Below are 22,456 nucleotides of genomic sequence, written 5' to 3'. Positions count from 1 at the left end.
AAAGCTAACAGGAATACCAGAAGACCTAATGGTATAGTTAGAATAGTGCAGTTTAGAGGAGCCGGATGATGGATCTGGAGCTCCAGGCTGCGTCAGGGCATGGGCAGGGGAGGAACACGGCTGAAACAGTCCATGACCATTAAGCAAAGCACAGGAACGATCCCATGGATACAGGCCGAGGAAACAGACTGGAGCGGTCTGTGGACTCAGGGCAAGGTAGGGGATGGGAGCCCCATGGAAAGAGAAACCGAAGACAGGGTTATGGTCAGCAAGACACTAGATGCTAAGCTACCTAGTGTGTCAACTCCATAGGGCCATCTTGACACTTGAAGCTAAGCTAACTAGCGTGTCCGCTCCGTTAATTCGAGCTCGACACTTAATGCTAAGCTACCTAGTGTGTCAACGCCATAGGGCCAGCTTGACACTTGAGGCTAAGCTAACTAGCGTGTCCGCTCCGTTGATTCGAGCTTCACATTTAATGCTAAGGTCCCTACCGAGCCCAGACATCAGTGTTTACTTTCATAGACTCCATGATTACACATGACCATTTGACAGGATTATATGACTATAGAAATGGCTAATTATGGGGCTGACTAAAGAGATAGTTTTAGGCCTACACTTAAAGGCAGAGAGTGTCTGAAGCCCGCATATACGTAAGGAGATTTTTTCCATAAAACAGGAGCTCTATGAGAGAAGGCTCTACCGCCCATTGTAATTTGAGATACACATGGAATTTTCACATAACCAGCATCTTGTGAACGAAGTAACCTTGGAGGAGAGTAAGGAATAAGTAACTCACTGAGATAAGCAGGGGCTAAACCGATCAGAGCTTTATTCGTTAACAGCAAGATCTAATTGATTCTAGATTTGACAGGCAGCTAGTGAAGAGATTTAAGCACTGGACTGATATGTTCCCATTTCTTAGTTCTAGTAAGGACCTTAGCAGCTGCATTCTGTACAAGTTGTACACGTTTCAAGGCCGAGTTGGTGCAAACTGACAGTACAATGTTACAGTTATCAAGCCGAGAGGATACAAATGCATGAACCATTTTTTTTCAGCATCCTGGGGGGACAACATCTTCCTTAATTTAGTTATGTTCTTCAGGTAGAAGTAGGCAACTTGTCTGATAGTATTAATGTGGGCCTGAAAGGATAGATCTGAATCAAACTGTAATGTTAAATATGTCAGGCAATAAAACGCTGATACAAAACTCGCCCTGATTTTTGAATGAGGGATACAACACAGAACATTGTAGACTGAGCTGTGGCACACCCTTCTGGCCACAAAAGGAAGAAGGTTACCAGCACTTGATCTCCCCATGAATCCCAATGGATCCCACTGAATTTAAAAAAAATTAAATTTAATTCAGCTTAACAGTTTCGGGATCACAAAACACATTTTATGTACATTATATTCACAGTTCACAATCGGGGTCTGATTCATTTGGAAGGGAGTTTAGCAATGGTCCCCAGACCTTAATAAACTTATCATTCTGTTTTAGGCTGGCAGTCAATCAGTCCATGGGCCTGAACTTTAAAAATATATACATCTATATCACTGTGTAACTGTATGGGGTTTGTCCTTAATCCAATTAAACAAGATAAAAACTTTTTTTAAACTAGTCTGAGTCCAGCGATATTTATTTACTTTATGTTAAAAGTTATCGGTATTCTGTGCAGGCTATCAGACAAAAGACAATGGCAATGAGATTTTCTTCTCCATGGAATTTACATGCATGTATGTTTTAGCATCTTACAGAAACAGTAGTTTTTGTGTTGAGTCCCCCTGGTGATGCCAAGCTATCAGGCGATGTGCAGCTATTATTATACTTAGAGGTATAGGGACCCGGTGAGAGCAATGTTTGCTGATTTCATGAGCCAATAAATGACAGGAGACATTTTTCTGGGCAGTCAACGAAACTGTCAAGCAATGCAATCAACACATCTACCCTGGATTGAAATTGATATTTACCACAGATATTTCAGAAAATAAAAATGGCTATCAGTTATTCAAGATGGTGTGCATGTGCAAGGTACCTCACGTTTTTAAGGAATGTGCTAAAGCACAACAGTGCAAAGAAAGAATTTACACACACATTCAACAATTTTCCAGGTAACACCACCTCATTGTTACCTTATCTCCCAAGGCAACCACCAGCTACTCACACACCCAGCTTCCAGAATATAGTCTAACTCAATTTCTTTAAAAAATTGAAACATTATGATTTTGTTAAATATATTTGATACAATAACCTCAAAAAGTGACATCTTAAATTTTTTTAAATTAAGTAATGACTTGACTTACCTTGGGAAGCTGCTGAATCCAACTTGAAGAAATATGAGCACACGCCACACGCTTATTTCTAGAACTTATGTGCAATAGAGAAGAGTCAATATTTACCACACACACAGATATGCATACTATGAGATGGTTAATGGAAGCACCTGCAGTTGATAATAGATATTAGAGAACACAATAATCAGTCAGAATGAGTATACAGGGGGAGATACGGGTTGCTATTTCAGTCACAGGGAAAAACACATCCCTGTCCTGTCCAGTGTTATGTCAAATCCAACAGCACTTATGAGTCGAATAGGGACCATATGTACTCTGTAAAAGTTGCTTTAACACCAAACATTTACAGTGTACACTAGCATGAGCAATGCTGTTGGTCCTGAAGAGAGAACAAGTGTTGGAGCATTATCACTTTTAGGTTTGTATAAAGACGGGTCCAATGCAAATGATTGTGTGTTGAACAAATGTGGGGATAACTCACATCCTGGTGTGAACTGCAGTATCCAAAGCAACTGTGCCTTAAACCGACCCTGTTTGACAACAGCAATGCCACTTAAAGTAAGTTATTTGATATCTGACATGGTACTGTCCAGGCATATCTGAGCAATGCCACTGAAAGTAAGGAATCAGATACTAGGTAACATCCTGTATGACTTGCTAGCTCAACAGTCCTTGAACATCTGGTGATGCCTAGCTGTCTGTCCAGCCTGGACTTGCATATGGCTTCTGGAATCATTCTGAATGCAAATATATTGCCAATGGGACTCAATATCGCTGCATGGGCCAGTGTCCTGATTTTGGATCCATTTTGAGGTACAGTATATAATACATCATTCAGACACTGTCCTCAGCTTTTCTTATATGAGGAATGTACACCAGCAGGGGCTCTCTTTGTCCAAAAATGCATTTTAATGTCCAGAAACAGTATATTGTGTCTAAATCCAATATATAGGCCATGGGACAGCCTGGTAAATGTCTAGAAGCAGTATACCCATTCCAAATCCAAGATGTGAATGTCCAAAACAGGATATTTTGTCTGGAAGTCATACTAGTCATGATAGTGTCTAACTTCAGGAACTTGTCCTATGTTTTATGAGGGTCTGGCTTATATTGCTTGTAGATCTAACAAACATTGAATGCTTTCTATACAACCAATATGCGTTTATTATGCATCTGCACTCCCAGAAAAAGGGTGCTTTGGCTAGTCTCTGCTGTTAAACCCTTTTTAGTTCTTTATAGAACTCTGGGTAGCTGTGAAATGAGTGAAAGCTCCCAGATTGAACCATTTTGCCCAACAAAGAACCCTTAAACTAGTTAGGGTTCCTCTATGAAGACACAGAGGATCCTTTAGGAACCCTTTTAAGAGTGTGGGGGTGCAGAATAGTCATGTTAAGCCTTTTTCTTTTCAGAAAATGGTCAGCTTTTAAACTGGTGACAAACAGGCCTGTTCTCAGAAAGGAATCTGAAAGAAATAATTTCTGCATGGGCCTAAGGAATGAGCCAGCATTTGGGATATGTTGTTTGAGGCACTCCCCTGCACTAGCAGGGAGTGAATTCTGGACACAACCTCCTAGCATCTTTCCAGGTTGTGTCCAGAATATAGAAAATATTTTTAAAGAAAATTATGGACATTTTGCAATTGGACAGGGCCTAATGTTATTTAAAACGCATTTGCATTGAAAAGTACAGGGTGTTATGGATGAAAACAGGCATCACACAGCATGGATTCATCAAGACAAGTGTAACTGTATCAAGCTTGAGTTGTTTGCTATGATAAAATTTTGCAAATTTTGATTTCCTGGCACCTTTCCAGTCTGTGCCCAAAAACAGTATATGAAAATGACTTGAATAAACTGCAGTTGGACAGTCCCTAATGTTTTTTTTTACTTCTGTGAGGAATTATAGGGTTAAACAGGAATACAACAATCTAACGGCATCTACTCATCAAGATGAGGCCTACTGTATCCAGCCTGAGTCATTTGCTATGCTAAAACATTGCAAATTTTGAGTTCATATCACCTTTCCAGCCTGTGCCAAAAACAGTATGAAAATGACTGGGATTAAGAAGACTAGGAATGAGTCAGAAGTCAGCATTTTGGATATCCTGTATCCTTTCAACAGCTTGGCGCAACTGAATTCACCAATCTCAGGATGCCAGCATCCTGACCACTAGGGGGCATGCACAAAGTGTTCATGAAAAACACACAAAAAAAAAAAAAAGTAAACAGTTACATTAGATTACATTACATTACAGGCATTTGGCAGATGCTCTTATCCAGAGCGACGTGCAGCAAAGCGTATGACCGTAGTTAGAGCTTAACTAACATGAACATTTAACTATGCATTTAAAGGGCAGTATGTTATAAGTTCTTAGGCTTCATCTGTGAGCGTAACACTGCTGCGTGAAATGCATATTGATTGACAGTTGCCCCAGGCTTCTTCTGTTAAATACTGCATCATTGCCGCACTGTCAGCTTAACAGTGCAGCAGCAGAATGAAAGATTTTAATTTAAGGAAATGTGCGTTTAATTTGTCAGGTAAGCCTAGAACAGGTATCCCTAAAACTACATACAGCCAGTCTAACTTTCAATTAGCATGCAGGGCTACAGCGACCATCCCTGAAAGGGGCAGGGTTACACACACACTATAAACATCCACCACGCACCACCCTTACCCAGTCCCTGAGACATCCCACAGAGAAGAGTGGCTTTAGAGAGAAGACACTGACTCTCCAGCACTGCTGCCCCAAGATGACCTCTGGTGAGTCAACTACAGCTGCATCCAGCTTCCAGACAAAGTTCTGTATGAAAGAACTGCGTTTAAAATTTTTTTTTTTTTAAAAACATTAAAAAAACCTTTCAAATTAACAAATGCATGATGATTACAGATTTCAACTAATGCTACTACTGATACAACAAATTGTTATTATTACTATTAGGGGTCCAAGCTGCATAGCTGCTGGAACCCTATCGTATTTCACAATATAGGGTGTAGGGGGTGTTTTCATTTACTGTTACAATTATTTCGCAAGTTTTGAATATAATTGAAACGACTAATGACTAGACTACTGACATGTCAAAGCTGTTTGAAGTAAAATTTCATAGTTCCAGGCTAAATATTTTGTGAACAAATAAGCTATGACTCTCCCCTACTCTAACACGCTGACAGTGGTGGTAAAAGTATTCAAATATCATACTTGAGTTGAAGTAAAGATACAATGATTAAATAATTACCCTAGTAGAAGTGCAAGTCACCTATTAAAAATAAATAAATACTTGAGTCAAAGTCTCCAAGTAGCTGGGTTTTAATATACTCAGGTTTTAAAAAGTACAATTTAAAAAAACATTTTGCAATAAAACAAAATCGACCATTTTATACACCACCTAACATCTCTGTATAGTGTAAAGACGTAAGGTGCCACATTGCCAGTTGAAAAAAGGGACAGGCATGTTTGAATTCTCTAGTGCCTTCTTTGTTTACCCAAGGATGGGAAATAAGTGCCTTCACTTACTGTAGTAGGTAATGCCCCAGGCTCTGCTCTCTACAGCTGCATGTGAGTAACAAATGCACCAATACATCTGTATTGGAAACATACAGTTGAGGCCAAAAGTTTACATACACCGAGGCTAGACATTCAAACTCAATTTTTTGCAACTCCACACATTTCTTTTTACCACACATATCCTATGTTAAGTCAATTAGGCTATCTACTTTATTTCCATAAGAGGTCATTTCAAAATAATAGAGACAGATTTATTTCAGCTTTTATATACTATGCCAGATTTTCTGTGAGTCAAAAGTTTACATACACTTTGTTAGTATTTGGTGGTATTGCCTTCTAATTGCTTAAGTTGAATCAAATGCTTGGGGTTGCCTTCCACAAGCTTCTCACAATACTTGCCGGAATATTTGTCCATTCCTCCAGACAGAACTGGTGTAACTCAGTCAGGTTTATGGGCCTCCTTACTCGAACACACTTTTTCATTTCAGTCCACAAATTTTCTATGGGATTCAGGTCAGGGCTTTGTGATGGCCACTCCAATACTTTTACTTTGTTGTCTTTAAGCCATTTTGTTCCAACTTTGGGGGTATGCTTAGGATCATTGTCTTGCTGGAAGACCCAGTTGTGACCAAGTTTTAACTTTTAATCTAGCTGATGTCTTGAGGTGTTGTTTCAGTATTTCTAGATAATCCTCATTTCTCATCTATTTTCTGAAGTGCACCAGTCCCTTTTTCTAGCAAAACACCCCCACAACATGATGCTGCCACCCACATGCTTCACAGTTGGGATGGTGTTCTTTGCATTAAAAGCCTCACCCTTTTCCCTCCATACATAGCGCTGATCATTATGGCCAAACAGTTCAATTTTTGGACTTGAGGCAAATCTGCCAAGAAGAAAGGGAAAAAAGAACTTCCGAACAGTGTGCAGAGCTGGTGGATATAGCTGTTACATTACCACAGCCTTTACTCACATTACTATAATAATTACATTTGTGTATTAGAGTGATCTGTAGCTCTGATGACAAGTTGGATTGTGGGTTTTTTGAGTGACCTGTGGATCTAATGACAAATTGTATTCTGTGTTTTAGATCTCTCCAAAGTGGATCTCCTCTGTCGGATGAACAATGAGGGCCACAGAACGAGTGAAATCTCTACAGAGCGGCTGATCGTCAGGCGAGGGCAGACCTTCCTGCTTACTCTCCACTCCAGCAGTGCCCGAAGCCTCAAGCCTGACTCCTTGGAACTCACCGTCCAAACAGGTGAGCGATCGCTCTCTGCTCTTTAGTGATGAGCTCACTAAAAGTATCTAAGGGCCTATCACACTCTGCTGTGTCCCATTAGCCGCTTCATAAGGGAACTGAAGATCACGACTTAACACAGGTCTCTTTTTAAATGTAACAGTATTTTGAGATGTTGATGGCAAAGTCAGAGATACTACACTGACTAGCTGTATAATTATCTGTGATATGGACAGTGGATGTAAAATATATTTGCACAGCGGACAGAGGATCATTAATGCTGAGATAACACAAGGGCGTCCAACTTAACAGATCACTGAAGATAACCAGCTGGACAGAGAGCACATGCGTAATTCTCTGGAGAATAGTTTAGTACACATAGTACACATAGTTTTATGAAATTTGAACAGAAAAGTTGAACAAATTGCTATTTCACCCAGCAAAGTGATCTCTGGATGTTAATTAATATTTTGGTTAACAACGGTCATTTCTATTTATTGCAAAAATTGCAATTTGCCGCTTCGCAACCCCGTCGGTTGGCGGTAGGAAGGAGGTCACCACGTCTCCTCGAGCCGTTGATCGTGATCCTGATAACCCACAAGGCCGATCTGCACGCAATCATTCTCCCTGCCGAGTTCCTCCCTCCCTCCCCGGAAGCGGTCGTCCATTCTTCCTCTTCCTCAACGCGGCGGCCATACTCGGATCAGGCAGGACCTGGGTTCGAGCGAGCAGGACCACGGTGTGCATTGACCACTGCACCACCGAAGCTGCAGTCCAAACACTCTTAAATGGCCATTGACAGAGATACCATCTGATGTTATTTCATGTGTAAATGATAACCCAAGAGATGTTGCTGTTAAGTGAACAGACGACATGTTGGTTTTTATGTTACTTGCTTGGAACACTAGAATCTAATTTTGGGAAATTCTCATAATCCCTTCTCACAACGGAATGAGATTCTAGCAAGAACAAAACCAAAAAAGCAAGTTAATATTGTGCTCTTTTTAATCCAGGACCCGAGCCCTCTGAAGATTTGGGGACCAAGTGTGTGTTTGGTGTCGCCGGCGAAAGCCTGGCGAAGAAATCCTGGGATGCTAAGGTCCAGGAGACTTCCGCCACATCAGTGACCCTGGCCATCACTAGCCCGGCGGATGCCAGCATTGGGGAGTACACCCTCTCTGTGAAGACGAACCCCGATATGACTGTGGGCCACAGCGCTGGGGCCTTTGTCCTCCTGTTTAACCCTTGGTGTGCAGGTGAGTGTGCTGTCTCTCTGTGGAAGGAACTTTCCAGAAACACATAAGTCAGGGATGTACAGCTCTACTTATTTTATAACCCACTACCTTGCTTTCATTTTATAAATGGCTATAAACACCAATGCTGTTTCACTCCTAAATCAGACTATAGAGAACCACTTTTCACCAAAGATACGTGTGCACTCTGCAGCTGTATGGGCTGATTAATTTACAACAAAAGTTGTCAAGAAATGCTGAAAGATTTCCTTTGCTCGTTAATGCTGCGCTGTGTGTATAAGCACTTCATGAACTGTGCTATATATATAAATGTGAATTAAATCTGCCCTGCTCATATAAGCACTCATTCAAGCTGTGCTGTATGTACAAGCACTTATTATTGATTCCCGGGTAAAGACACTGCCGTTGTACCCTTGAGCAAGGTACTTTACCTGCATTGCTTCAGTATATATCCAGCTGTATAAATGGATACAATGTAAAATGCTATGTAAAAAGTTGTGTAAGTTGCTCTGGATAAGAGCGTCTGCTAAATGCCTCTAATGTAATGTAATGTAATGTTATTAAAGCTGTGTTGTGGGTACAAGCTTTATTAAAGTGGCACTGTCTGCTCATTAAAGCTCTGCAGTGTGTGTAAGCGCGCATTAAATCCGTTGCGTATGCATTCTCAGAGGACTGGGTGCACCTGGCCGATGAAGAGGAGAGGCAGGAGTATGTGATGAGTGAACACGGCTTGATTTACAGAGGGACAAGTGACTACATTCATGAGTTGGCCTGGGATTTTGGACAGGTAATGGAGCCTGAATACATAAGACTTCCTGCACTGACATCAACTCACATGCGACCATGCCTGCTGACATATCAAAATAGTTACTGAATGGAAGATACTTTCACAAATCACTATGCTTGTGATGCAATTATAGTCTGGCCTGACAATTATATATAGTGCAGGGCAGACCAGATGCTGCTGCATATGTCACGTTATAGATTTATATAACAGCCTATAACATCTGTTTTAGAGGCCAGTAAATATGTGTCCACTGTACTCTGTGATAGGAGATCTTTCTGATGCTTTCAGTTTGAAAGTGACATCCTCGACATCTGCTTGAAAATGCTGGACCTCAACCCCAAATGTATAAAGGACGCAGCCGAGGATTTCTCCGCACGCTGCAACCCCATCTATGTCAGCAGAGTGGTCAGCGCTATGGTATATCCATCCCTACACCCCAACACACACCCCTCTACACCCTAACACACACCCTCTGCACCCTAACACACACCCCAATACAACCTATACACACACCCCTACACCCTAACACACACCCCAATACAACCTACACATACACTCCTACACCCTAACACACATTCCAATACAACCTACACACACACCCCTACACCGTAACACACACCCCAATACAACCTATACCCACACCCCAATGCAACCTACACACACCCCTCTACACCCTAACACACACCCCTCTGCACCCTAACACACACCCCAATACAACCTACACACAAACCCCTACACCCTAACAAACACCCCAATACAACCTACACACAAACCCCTACACCCTAACACACACCCCAATACAACCTATACACACACACCCCTACTCCCTAACACACACCCCAATACAACCTACACACACACCCGTACACCTGAACACACACCCCAATACAACCTACACACACACCTCTCTATACCCTAACACACACCCCAATACAACCTACACACACACCTCTCTATACCCTAACACACACCCCAATGCAACCTACACACACCCCTCTATACCCTAACACACACCCTTTTACAACCCACACACACACCCCTCTACAAACTAGCACACACCCCAATACAACCTATATGAGTGAACCAACTCCATGCAAGGACAACATTCCCAAAACCAATATGGAACCAACAGAACCACCAGAATCCCATGAAAACCAGAAAACCATGTTGTGCTTCCATTGATTTGTTTCCCATCTATAGTGAATGGAGACTTCCTCTATTGTAATTACTTAGACTATAAAATCCAATGTTGCATTTCCAGAATAAAAACACACGTCATTGGCAGATTCATATTCCTCTTCACTACAAGTCTGGTGAAATGGTGCTCTTCAGAGCCCTAAATTGTTCGACTGAATGTACTGAATATTTCCTAACTGATAACATCAGCGCAGTGAGGGTGGGTCTGATGTTATTCAAACTATGAGACACAGGGAAGTTGAAAATAGCAAGGATGTGGGTGTCAAATGTCACATTTCCATGTACCATCCCTCTGAGAATCTGACCAAGGTCTAAGCTGCACATCCCTGGTGTGGCCTATCGCTGCTACAGTAAGTGCTTTTCCCAGACGGCCAGGCCAGAGTCTCCAGAGATCTCTCCACGTCTGGGTTCAGAGACTCACAAAGACTTCCTGTATCTGTGAGTGTGAATATGAATGTGAAATAAAGCCGCTTGCTTCTCTCCGCCAGATCAACAGTAACGATGACAGAGGCGTGCTACAGGGCAACTGGAGCATTTTTTTTTGGGACGGAGTGTCTCCAATGCACTGGAACGGCAGCGTGGACATCTTGAGGAAGTGGAAGGAGTCTGACTACCACCCCGTCAAATATGGCCAGTGCTGGGTGTTCGGTGGGGTCATGTGCACAGGTGAGGGAAGCTGTCAACATGCTGTCAACATACTTTCAACATGCTCTTAACATACTCTCAACATGCTCTTAACAAACTCTCAACATGCTCTTAACATACTCTCAACATGCTCTTAACAAACTCTCAACATGCTTCTAACTTGCTCTCAAACTCAAGGACATGATGCTTCACTGGCCCAGTCACACTGCAGAAGTACACTGATAACCCTGCCATATAAAATACACTGTTAATGATGACCCTGTCATGTGTAGCAAATTGTTTTATTCAAAGCATATTTGTGATAGACTGGCAAAGATGTGTGCAGACAAGAGACACCCGCAGCAAGCAAGCGAGGAGAAACTTAAACCCGACATGACGGTAGTTTGAATAAAAAAGTCGTTGGATTTTGTATTCAACAGGTTTTACTGGTAGAGGTTAAAGAAAACATGTGTCTGAACATGTGCAATGATTTAAAAATGGTAATGAATCATTCATCGTGTCTTTTTGTTTAAGGTAAGGCACACAATTGACTTCACCTATGGGCACAACCAACCCTGAGGATGGGGTCACTTGTTCCTTATGAACTCAGTTTGTTTGAAGTCAAAATAGGCCTTTCATGTTAGCAATTTAATTAAATGAACATCACCAGAAGTTAATAGACAGTATCAAGTTATTAATTTGAAAATGTTGTTGTTGAGACAGTTGTCTCGAAGCAATTTAGTAAAAGACGAAATGGGGAACAACTGACCTCGGTCTCCCCTCTCCGAGGTTACTGGCTGATGTAGCTAAATGTCAAATGGGGAGCATTACTGATTGTGGTACTGGAGCATCTGCGATGATGTAATTGGCTGGAAAAGAAGAAGAAGAAGAAGCAGACGTGAAATCCCCTAAGTTTGGGGCTTTATTGTGGACATGTGAAGTTGTTTGTGAATTCTGTCTATTCGCATGAGGTCAGAAGGTACATAAGTTAAGGTTCTTATGGGCTGAGAGTCTGTAGTCATTGTGGTTATTTGTGTAGGAAAGCCTGAAAAGTGCCAAACTCTTGGTGCTGTGTAGGTATGGGGCTTGCTGGCGTAGGTATGGGTTGACATAGGGAAGAGCAGGGCCAAAGGTAACACTGACATTTTGGGTGGTTGCTTCGAGCTTGAATGGTGTATTTCAGGTTAAACACACAGAATTACCCCCTCTTTGTCTGCAATGAATGGCCTGAGATTTTGATAAATATTCCAGGAGATACTGCCAAAAGTCTGTTGGCTATATTATAAGTGTATTTTTGTGTGTGTGTGTATGTCAAGGAATCCAAATGAATGCAATCGTAAACAGTTATTTAGTGATTAACAGATCGCATAGTTTTGATATAGCATGGTTATTATTGCCTATCCAGGCAAAAGTGCATACACTTTTGACCCCCCCCCCACCCTCCCCCAGTGGGGTTAAACATAACGGGGTGTTTCATTTACGCCACAAATGACTGAAAGTACTAAAGCAGGGAGAAGTAGGGGAGACCGGGGTTGGTTGGCACACAAAAAATGTAACAGCAAAATATTTGTTTTCTTGAACTGCAGTCATGTATCATGTTAAAACATCTGAAAAATTACTCACTTTTTTGTGAGGCAAACATTTCAGTTTTGTAGTATCCAGTTTTGGAGATAGGAATCAGCTCCAATTTGTCGCCAGAGTTTAAAGTCTGTGATGAGTGATGTTAGCTGGGTAACATAATACTATCACAGAGGTGGGTCGCAATATGAGCGGGGTTGGTTTGCACATTTTGGGGGTTGTGCCAACCAACCCTGGCACAGGTATGTAGTTAATGTGAAAACATCGCTACCGGTAACATTCTCCCATCCTTTACAAGGACTGGTAATTAAATTGGACATTATGTACACAAACAAAAGACGTACGAATAATTTGAAAACCGGACATTCTGGTTGAAAACTGGCTGTCTGACAAGCGTAGTTGCTAACAATGTTAGTATGTGCACCAAGGAAACATTACTTCTCTACAAGCATTCAAAAGAAAAATGCTCACTTCAGGAGGTAAAATGGGGCAAACATTTATAATTTATGATAACGTTATCATTTTCTTTGTCATCACCAAACATGAAATTTACCCACTATTGTTGTAAGTTACGGTAGTTACCCAAACTCCAACTAGCAGTTATACACTCCAGTTCAACAAGGCTAATGGTACTTTATCAACCTTGCAAACACTACAATTAATGTTAGCTTGACCTATGGATCATCTACCGACATACAATTAGGTCCATCATGTATACAATAAAACCCATGAAGAAACACTTACTTTAATCCATTTAAAAATGTTCCACTTTCATTTATTTGCAATTCATGCTAAAGGAAAAATGACTTAATCTATGCATTAGATAGAAGTGTTTTCTTTGAAGTAGAATGTATATGGGTTTGTGCTTTTCAACACCTAAAACACTAGATGTATAGAATTGTTCAAAAATATAATGTGGTTATTTTATTTTATTTTTACGCAGCAAACAAGACTAATAACTGTAATCAATTTTCTTTAAAGTTTTGAGGTGCTTGGGAATCCCCTGTCGTGCGATCACAAATTTCATGTCTGCTCATGACACTCAAGGAAATCTATTAATCGATGAATACTACTCTGAGCATGGCATCGAACCCAAGGAGAGCGATGACAGTGTATGGTGAGTTTCAATATTTCCTGCCAGATTACTCAATCACTAATTCTTTTCCGGGGTTGCCAGATCCTGTCTCTATACAACAAAGATACTCACTTTAACCCGTTTAATTGCATTCATTCAATTTTTTATTGTGGAATCAGTCTGGCCGCACAATATACCATTTTAAAGTGTTCACAGTCACAGTTCTGTCTCTATAAACTATCTCCATAACCGATGTTAAAACACAGCAAGCGTATTGTATACATATGCATGGGGGAGGGGAGGGTGACAGGCAGGGGGAAAACAAGCTTATTTCATGTCTTATTTTATGTCTTCAACTAGCATGTAGTGTACGATATATAGTATTTTACACCTATAACACCCAAAATATCATTTGGTTACCAAGTGTCGTTCTGGAGTCACCAATAGCCTTTTTGGAAACCTGCCTAGGCATACCATAGCTCAGAAAAAACTGCAGCATGCTCACCTTTGGTGGCATTGTCATCAAATTTAAACCAGGATTTGTCCAGTGTTGTGTCCAATGGCTCCATCATGTTTCTAAATCCAGCAGCCACACCCACAAACATCTGCATCAATTTTTAAAAAAAATCATTTCATCCACTGTTTTTGAACTTCTGTTACTTTCAGAAACATTTAGAGTAATTCTGAATCTTGGAAAACAAGGGTTACCTTTCAGAAGAGACTAAGACTATGCCTGTCGTCAAAAGAGTTCAAGAATAGTACCCATTTTATTTTGGGTTCATTTTCAGGCTTGTGTTTAGAACAGGGTGGGTGATATAGCGGAGGGGTTAAACATTATTGTCCTTACTAAGGCAGTTTGTTTTGCAGCCTACAAAAAAAGTCAATACAACAGTCAGCATTCAACACATAACAAAAGGGGATGAGCAATATCTTATCTGCCAAGGTAGATCTTGCTGTTGCTCACCTATAAATTTACCACACATCGTGATTATCCTACCAAGCCTGTTTTTTCTGTGTAAATTTGGCATGGCCATACCTGCTGGTATGGCCATGCCAGAATTACACAGTGTACTGTACAGACAACAATACAGTACACTCAGTAAAAGTCCTATAAATAGAATCATAATGGTGTTTTCAACGAGTTCAATTTCCTCAGGCTTCAATAACCTCAGTACCAATCAGGACAGGAGGTTGAGGTGGTCTATTTTTTTTTTTTTTTTTTTTTTTTTAACAAAGCAATTTTACTACCAAATAGTCTCAAAAAGTGTAAACCCCACCATCTGGTCATATCGGCAGGCTCGGTTACACCAGGCAAGATGAGCAGAGCACAGATAAGTATTTGAATCCAAAACTAATACGTATTTGACACAGGTCTGGCTGTGAAGAACAACTCCTGTCAGCTCTGAGATTATGCACTTAACAGAGAACTAATACCTGTCTGACCGTAGGTCTAAGAAAAATAAAATGTTCCAACTAACTCATTTCACTGTCTGTTACACCCGATGGAGCAGGATGCAGAAACTGGTCTTTAAATCATTAGATCATGACTCAAATCATGACTTTTTAGCCTCTCGTTAAACAGTCCACCCCCATGCTTTCATTTTCTGAGCTGTGTGTACTATGGCAAATAATGCCAAATGAAAGAGGTTCAGTTTCTAATTGATACAATTGCAAAATGGCAGGTAAATCAGTTGGGTCCCATTTGCCAAGAGTGCTGAAACCTGGAATCATCTGTGCTACGTGAACTTCTACTGACAGAAAAAGCTAAACCTGCATTGTGTTAAAAATGAATTTAACTACGGAATTATGGTACAACACATTTTCAACAATCTTCATTGATCAAGTGATTGGCTTTGACAAAAACCAGCATACACAGTGGGTCCCGAGGACCAGGGTTGAGAAACACTGCTTTAGATAAATTAAGGATTGATTCTGATCTCTGTTCTGTATGCACACAGGAACTATCATGTGTGGGTAGAAAGTTGGATGAGGCGACCTGATCTCCCTAGAGAACCACTTTATGATGGCTGGCAGGTTCTGGACCCCACCCCTCAGGAGCTGAGTGATGGTACGGTCCAGTTCCCATCCTGCTCTGTCTGAGAATCAGTACATTCAGAACTTGGGCATTAAACATGCTGCAGATACAGAGTTATGTTAATGTATTACCAGACCCAGTGAGTCCTTAGCTATGCTAATGCATTACCAGATTCAGTAGGTATTTAGCTTACCAGACCCAATAGGTGCTTAGCAAGTACTGAGATTTTCAGTAGGTACTTTCCAGGGGTACACTGGCTCAGCCCCTCTCTCTCTCTATCTGTACCCCAGGGGTACACTGCTGTGGCCCAGCTGCAGTGAAGGCTGTACATGAGGGACACACAGAGCTGAAGTATGACCTGCCTTTCGTCTTCGCCGAGGTCAATGCGGACCGGGTCGATTGGAAAATCATGGCTGACGGGTCACAGAAGAGGATCATGTCGGACACAAAGTTGGTGGGTCAGAACATCAGCACTAAATCAGTGGGCAGTGACGAACGACTCGACATCACAGCAAACTACAAGTATCCGGAAGGTAAGCCAGAGGAAATGGGATTCCTCACTGCGAGTTTACTGCCATTCTGCTTGAAAAGGATCCTCCTGTCAATTATCAGTATTTCTCCTTAAGAAAAATTCACCTCTTATTTCTGTGTGGCATGTAATACAAAGTACAGTGCCCTCCAGGAAAGGCACCAGAATGCTCCAAATGAAATCAAACTTCTTGTTTTTAAACTGCCCCACCAAGAGATGAACTAAAAGAGGCAGCGTTTTCAGCGTGAATGTCACGGTGTGTGCATGGCCCCAACGAAAACATTTCACAAGCAGGTTGAAAGTTCATAGACATCCCCCTGTCTGAAATTAGTCCATCCAAATATCACATGGCTGGTTGGGGCAGAGTTAAAGTTTCTTTTCTGGTTTATTTCATTACTGTGTGTGTCCCATTACTTTTCACTCCTCACCTCCTTTCCTCCACTCCCCCACTACCACTCGCCTGGAAATATGTGGAGGAAAGGTGGGGAGGAGACGAGTTTGAAGTCACATTGCCAATACAGTTCTGTCCGCTTTGCTTGTCTTCTCCAATATTGTTAATAAATGATAATGGGTTGTGATTTGTTGTTTTATTCATGTTCTTCTTAAGTTAATGTAGTTTCATGTATTTGTTAGGTGTTCTTTTTTATATAACTGATAACATTACACTGTACTTTATGTACAATGTAATGTGTTTTGCAACGATTTGGCAACACATACTTAAGTATGTCATGCCAATAAAGCATCTTGAATTGAATTGAGTAATTTTAGAAAGAAAAAGGAGGGTAATTAAGTATTTGGTTTGATCAATTGAACCAACAGTACAAAAAGAAAGTGTATGGTATCATTTATTTGTGCATACGGTAACAATGAGGGGCTGCAACCATAGGTACAGTACCATTGTGGAGCTGTAGCCACAGATACAGTATGGAGGACAGAGGACGCGCATGGTTAGAGCTTGAGCGAAACTAAATGCTTACTTGCGATATGGACAGATACCTCCGTTCAAAACAAACTCAGATCTATTTTCGCTGCAGCAGCACCCAGATGAAGATGAGACAGCTTCTGTATTAAACAGCTGTCTCATCTTTTGTTATTGACCTGCCTAATATGGCATTAATTTTAAGATACTGAAAAATGCCATACAAACCTCCCATTCTGGAAGTGGCCACCATCTTTGTTCTTCAAGAGGCGGAACAAAACAGGAAGTGGGTTGTCGGGGTTCTGCATTTCTTTGTGTGCAATCAGCTTTAAATTCGGCTGACCGGAGACGCATCCTACTTACCAGGCGTAAATGTAGTGTGGTTGAATCTTATCCAGGTATAATCTAGATGAGTCGCAAGAAACGAACAGGTGTAAATTGGGCCATAGGTAGAGTACCATTACAAGGCTGTAGCTATATGGATATAATTATGTACATCAGCGCTAATGCATGTATGTCTATGGCACTCACAGGTACAGAGAAGGAAAGGGAGGCGTTCAATGAAGCGGTAAGGAGATCTGAAAAACTCCGCAAACCGGAGCCTGCCCCAGCGCCACCCCCTCCCAAAATCTCAGTCAAGATCGAAGAGCAGAGCAAGCTAATCAACGGCACGGACATCGACCTGGTGATCCGACTGCAGAGCCCCACGCCGCGTGATGTGGTGCTCCATGTCAACGCCCAGGTCATGCTGTATAACGGTGTACTTGAATCTGATGTCTGCAGTGAAGAACAGGAAGTACAGCTACTTACCAACGAAGGTGAAAGGTCACTCTCTTCTGCTGTACCGAACACAGTTCCCTTATGCACACACTCATGCTACTGCAGCATTTCTGTAACATTACGCACATGCATACACGCACACACACATGTCCATGTAACATTTCCGTAACCTTACACACATCATTCTGGCTTAGAATTTCAGAAGTCTTACGCAAACTCACACACTAGCGGAACATTTTGGTTATCTCATACACATCATCCTAGTGTAGCATTTCAGTGACATGTACACATGGGATTTCAGGCATGCTGTTTAGCAGTTTTATCACAAACATATGAAAACACGACTAAACAAAAAAGCGCTCTTTTGTGATTGGCAGAGCTGACGGTCCCTTTCCAGATTCCCTTCTCCAAATATGGGAGTCACATACAGGAAAACAAGAGCATCAAAGTGACAGCAGTAGCCAATGACAAGGAGCACACCGAGGAGGTGTACCTGGCAGAGAAGGACATTGTGCTTGAAAATCCCCCCTTCAGCATCACTGTGAGTCCTGCGCACTCTCCTACTGAAGATACATCCTGGACTATTAAAACACTGCGGGGATGACATCACTGTATCAGACCAACAGAGACCAGAATAATGATCTTTACAATACATGAACAGCATATATTTCTTAATAGATTATGTAAATGTTGCATATAATTTTTTGAAAATGTCCTGAAATCATTTATCTTATATATACTACTGCATTTAAATTTGAATAATTATAATAATTATTATTATGTATTTGTGGTGACACTGTCACCATAAAGACCCGCCATTTAAGAATAATAATTATCATGGGCTGGAGTGTGTGTGTAATAATAATAATAATAATAATAATAATAATAATAATAATAGTAATTATTATTATTATTTTTATTTCACACACACACTCCAGTGGCCTTTCTCAGCTGAATTCAAAGTAAAAGGCTTATATAACTGTATCCATGCTTGAAAGGGGGGTTCGTCTGTAAACCAGGAATTCTGTTCAGAATCCAGGGTGCCCAGACACTCAGCTTCTTGTGTGAACCTTTTCAGGTCATTGGAAATCCTGTGCAGCTAAAGAACTTGCAGGCGGAGATCAATTTTGATAACCCGTTACCCGAGGCTTTGACTAATTGCTCCATAAAAGTGTCTGGCAGTGGCTTATTGAGGGACCCTGTAGAAACCAGGTGAGTGTCCACCTGCATGGTTTCCAACACAGCAGGAGTGTTTCATTTGACTGATATGATTGTTGGAATGGACAAAAATTAGAAATGGAAAGCACCCTCAAAAAAAGACATTGATCATGATCATAGGGCCTAAGAGAACTTGGCTTAGCTTGAGATCATGCTGCACAAGCACCTTCCCACAAAACGGCAGAATTCCTGTATTCACTTTTACTGCAATACCTTATATTTGAACAATGATCCCATATAATACATATCTTGCATGAATACAAAATGTCATTTTGTTAATAAAAACTAAATTTAATTTAAAATATTCTAGCTTGTTAAGGACTATGAGCAAAACCGCCATTTGAAAAATTAGGTTGGAGACCATGAAGCGATATCAGGACAGAGCACTAGATAATCCAAGCATGTTGCATGTCTAAAAGTTATTGTCAATGAGGTCATATTAATATAAGAAAATGTATACGTATGAAGTTGAATTTTTTTCATTTAGACAGTTTATTATGTGTATTTTTACAGGACTTGTATTTTAATAGGTAATGACGTTCAGGCCTATCGAATTAATAAACAGATATTTTTTCATGAATAAATTTACTCAAATATATATCTAGCTAGCTGGCTAGCAATATGATTTGAAACCATAGCTAACATGTTTAGCGAGCATGCAAATACCACGCATTTAGCTAGCTAGAATGGTTCGGATAGATCCCTTGCTAACTATAATTTTAGCTAATGTTAGCTACTTACGGTAGCTACGCTCTTATTCATAAAATTAATGAAACAGTAGTAACACAAAACAAATCATGAAAGGGAATTTATTAGCTAGTTATAATGTTCATTCTTAGCACTAGCTGGCCATATAAAATTAGTTAGACAGTTAGTTAGCTAGCTAGACATGAAAGTTGCCAGAAAGATCCAACTAAATAGTAACATTAGTCACCACGGCTGTAATTATCTAGCTAACAAAGACAATACGGTACCTGAAGTTAATACAGTTGACTAGTTACATGGTTTTTCCACTTTAGTGGATGTGACATGTCTCATCAATTGACTGCTTGCCACTTTGGCAGTGTATGACTGACTGGCTGCTACTGTTGGTATGCCTATGTGCCTGTGCACTAGACACAATGGCTTCCATTCTTGTTCATTTAGAACTTCAGAACAATGGAATTATTTGGAGAACAGTCAACAACACAATAATGGCATAACATAGCTATACCAAAATCTATATTTGGCTAGCCCATGGTGATCGTGGACCACCTGTGAAATAGTTTTGAAAATGTAACTATCATAGTAAAATGTACTGTGTTGCTGTGTGTGTGCGTCTCTCTGCAGGTTTTTGTCTGTGGGCCCAGGGCAGCAGGCTCGAGTTATAGTGGCCTTCACACCCTACAGAATTGGACCCAAGAAGCTGATGGCTAACCTGAACTGTGACCAGTTCCGGGACATCCAAACAAGCTGCAAAATACATGTGAAATCCATGATAACTGGCTTATTTTAAATGTTAAACCACTTCACACTGTAAAAAAGTACAATGTAGGGATTACAATCTCTTGTGGTATCTATGGCATCTATCTAAGGTTCACAGAGATGGCAAAACAGGGATTCTGTCCATTTTCTGCAGCTATGCTGATGTCGTGCAGGCTATAAAGGATTATTTGAGTGGCTCTGAGCTGGAATAAAGACCCTTTACTCCATGCAAACCTTATTTTTCTTTCATTCTAACTGTTGGAATAACTGCACTGTCCTCACTAGTCATTTCCCTGACATTATACAAAATGGAACCGCACACAAAACATATTAGTGAAATTAACCAACACATACCCAATTTCATAATGAAAAATGAGTCTCCCAAACCTACACACAACCACACGTTCTTACACAAAATCACACAAATCTACACGCTCTTACACAAAATAATCTTAAAAAGCTTTTGCACTGTTCTTCAGCTAAGAGCTGGACCGTGTACAGAACTAAAGCAATAAAGCCAAATACTAGTGGCCATCAGAGATATTTAGGGTATGAAAATCTCAATTAATATTAATTAGAACAAAAAATAATGAGGAAAAATCAAGAAGTCCTATTTCTGCATGGTGTTTCTATTCATCACATAAAACAACATTTTAAGTTACATTTGCTGAAAGGCTCAAATGGCAAGGATGCTAACATCCCCAATGCTAACATCAACGTGTATCAGCGCAGATCTTTGACAACTGCTACAGCTCTGTATATGTCTACTGTACTTCAGAAAACATGCACTCACCACTGGGCAGATTGCATGAGATTCAAACCTTCTCTCAAAGAGCCTAATTCATACTCTTAGAGTAGGCTCACTGTACAGCATATTGGAAATTGTGAAGATTAAAACCAGAGTCAATAGACTTACAGATTTTGCACTTTTATAAAGCACGTTTCATTTCCAACATGTCCATGTTCCCTATTTGGGACTACGTATCTTGTATCACTCTTTCAGCAGAGTTTTTCCATAAACTGCGTAGGCACGTAGCGAACAATTTTGAAACTAGTGTGAAAATATGATGGATCCTGCATTAGAGCGTGTATTGTCATTTCATCATAATAGTTATCAGTTGGTAGAGCAATGCCCTAACAATGCAAAGGTTGTGGGTTTGATCCCAGAGGACTACAAATACTGAAATGTACTGTATGCATTCATACACGTTCATATGTCTTTCTTTGGACAGGTGTTCAGATTAAGGTGAAGACTGAAGGGGATTTTGACCTGCTAGGTGCGGATGTTCACTCCCAGACCCCTAGGGGGCGTGCGGCGTTACACGCGGCGGCATGACGGGGCCAGGCTGACTGCATGTGTGAGTTGCTGGCCAAGGGGGCGGAGCTGCACCTGCAGGACAGGGAGGGGCTGACGGCCGTAGGCGTGGCCAGGCGTCTGGGACAGACAATCAATGACTCATGGTGGCACGCATGTGTAAGGTGCCCCACTTTTTTTTAAAGGAACATGTTATAGCACACAGCGCAAAGAAAAAAAACTTACGCAACCTGTCTGTCAAATATTCCCCACGGGAGTACGTGCAGTCATCAGTTTTCCAGGCCACCTCACTTCATTCTTCTCATATCTCCCGAGGCAACTACTCACACACCCAAAACAAAAGAGTTTTGCTAAATTTACTTAACCCAACAATTTTAAAAAGCAACAATTTTGAATAAAAAAAATGTGACTTTTGTCATCTTTGAGGCAAATAGCATCCTCAACAGAAACTCTTGCCTTAAAATGGCCTTAACTGTACACCTGACTCCAGGAGCTGGCTCTCCCCTGGTTCCTCTCAGTGCTGCCCTTGGTGTAAGAGTGGGATTCACCATCTTCCCAAGTTGTTGCTTCATTCCTAAATTCTAAGTTGGCACTTTTTGAGATTTCGATTGCCAATATTGCAGAGGGGTAGAGCAAGAGGAGTGAGA

The 22,456-nt window shown here is 40.9% G+C and overlaps 1 protein-coding gene across 1 annotated transcript; it reads left to right on the top strand.

The window, feature by feature from the left end:
- The first annotated feature begins 4,570 nt into the window (after nucleotides 1–4,570).
- Nucleotides 4,571–21,806, top strand: LOC118211504 (protein-glutamine gamma-glutamyltransferase 2-like). The gene is made up of 14 exons (XM_035388755.1): nucleotides 4,571–5,056; nucleotides 6,886–7,056; nucleotides 8,049–8,291; nucleotides 8,957–9,075; nucleotides 9,364–9,492; nucleotides 10,761–10,938; nucleotides 13,456–13,591; nucleotides 15,508–15,617; nucleotides 15,875–16,117; nucleotides 17,566–17,850; nucleotides 18,190–18,353; nucleotides 18,891–19,024; nucleotides 20,360–20,495; nucleotides 21,727–21,806. The coding sequence occupies exons 1-14, from the start codon at nucleotides 5,047–5,049 to the stop codon at nucleotides 21,742–21,744; spliced, it is 2,076 nt and encodes a 691-aa protein (XP_035244646.1). The 5' UTR covers nucleotides 4,571–5,046; the 3' UTR covers nucleotides 21,745–21,806.
- Nucleotides 21,807–22,456: the final 650 nt, after the last annotated feature.

Source organism: Anguilla anguilla, chromosome 13, assembly GCF_013347855.1.
Source record: "Anguilla anguilla isolate fAngAng1 chromosome 13, fAngAng1.pri, whole genome shotgun sequence".
Lineage (NCBI taxonomy): Eukaryota > Metazoa > Chordata > Actinopteri > Anguilliformes > Anguillidae > Anguilla > Anguilla anguilla.
Note: the sequence above shows the minus strand (reverse complement) of the source record. Positions and strands in the feature narration are given on the sequence as shown.

Excerpts from the sequence above, each read along its gene's own strand:
- LOC118211504 (XM_035388755.1), top strand. Across the intron at positions 7,057-8,048 it reads GGAACTCACCGTCCAAACAG|GACCCGAGCCCTCTGAAGAT; the intron begins GTGAGCGATCGC and ends TTTTTAATCCAG. Across the intron at positions 15,618-15,874 it reads CCCTCAGGAGCTGAGTGATG|GGGTACACTGCTGTGGCCCA; the intron begins GTACGGTCCAGT and ends TCTGTACCCCAG.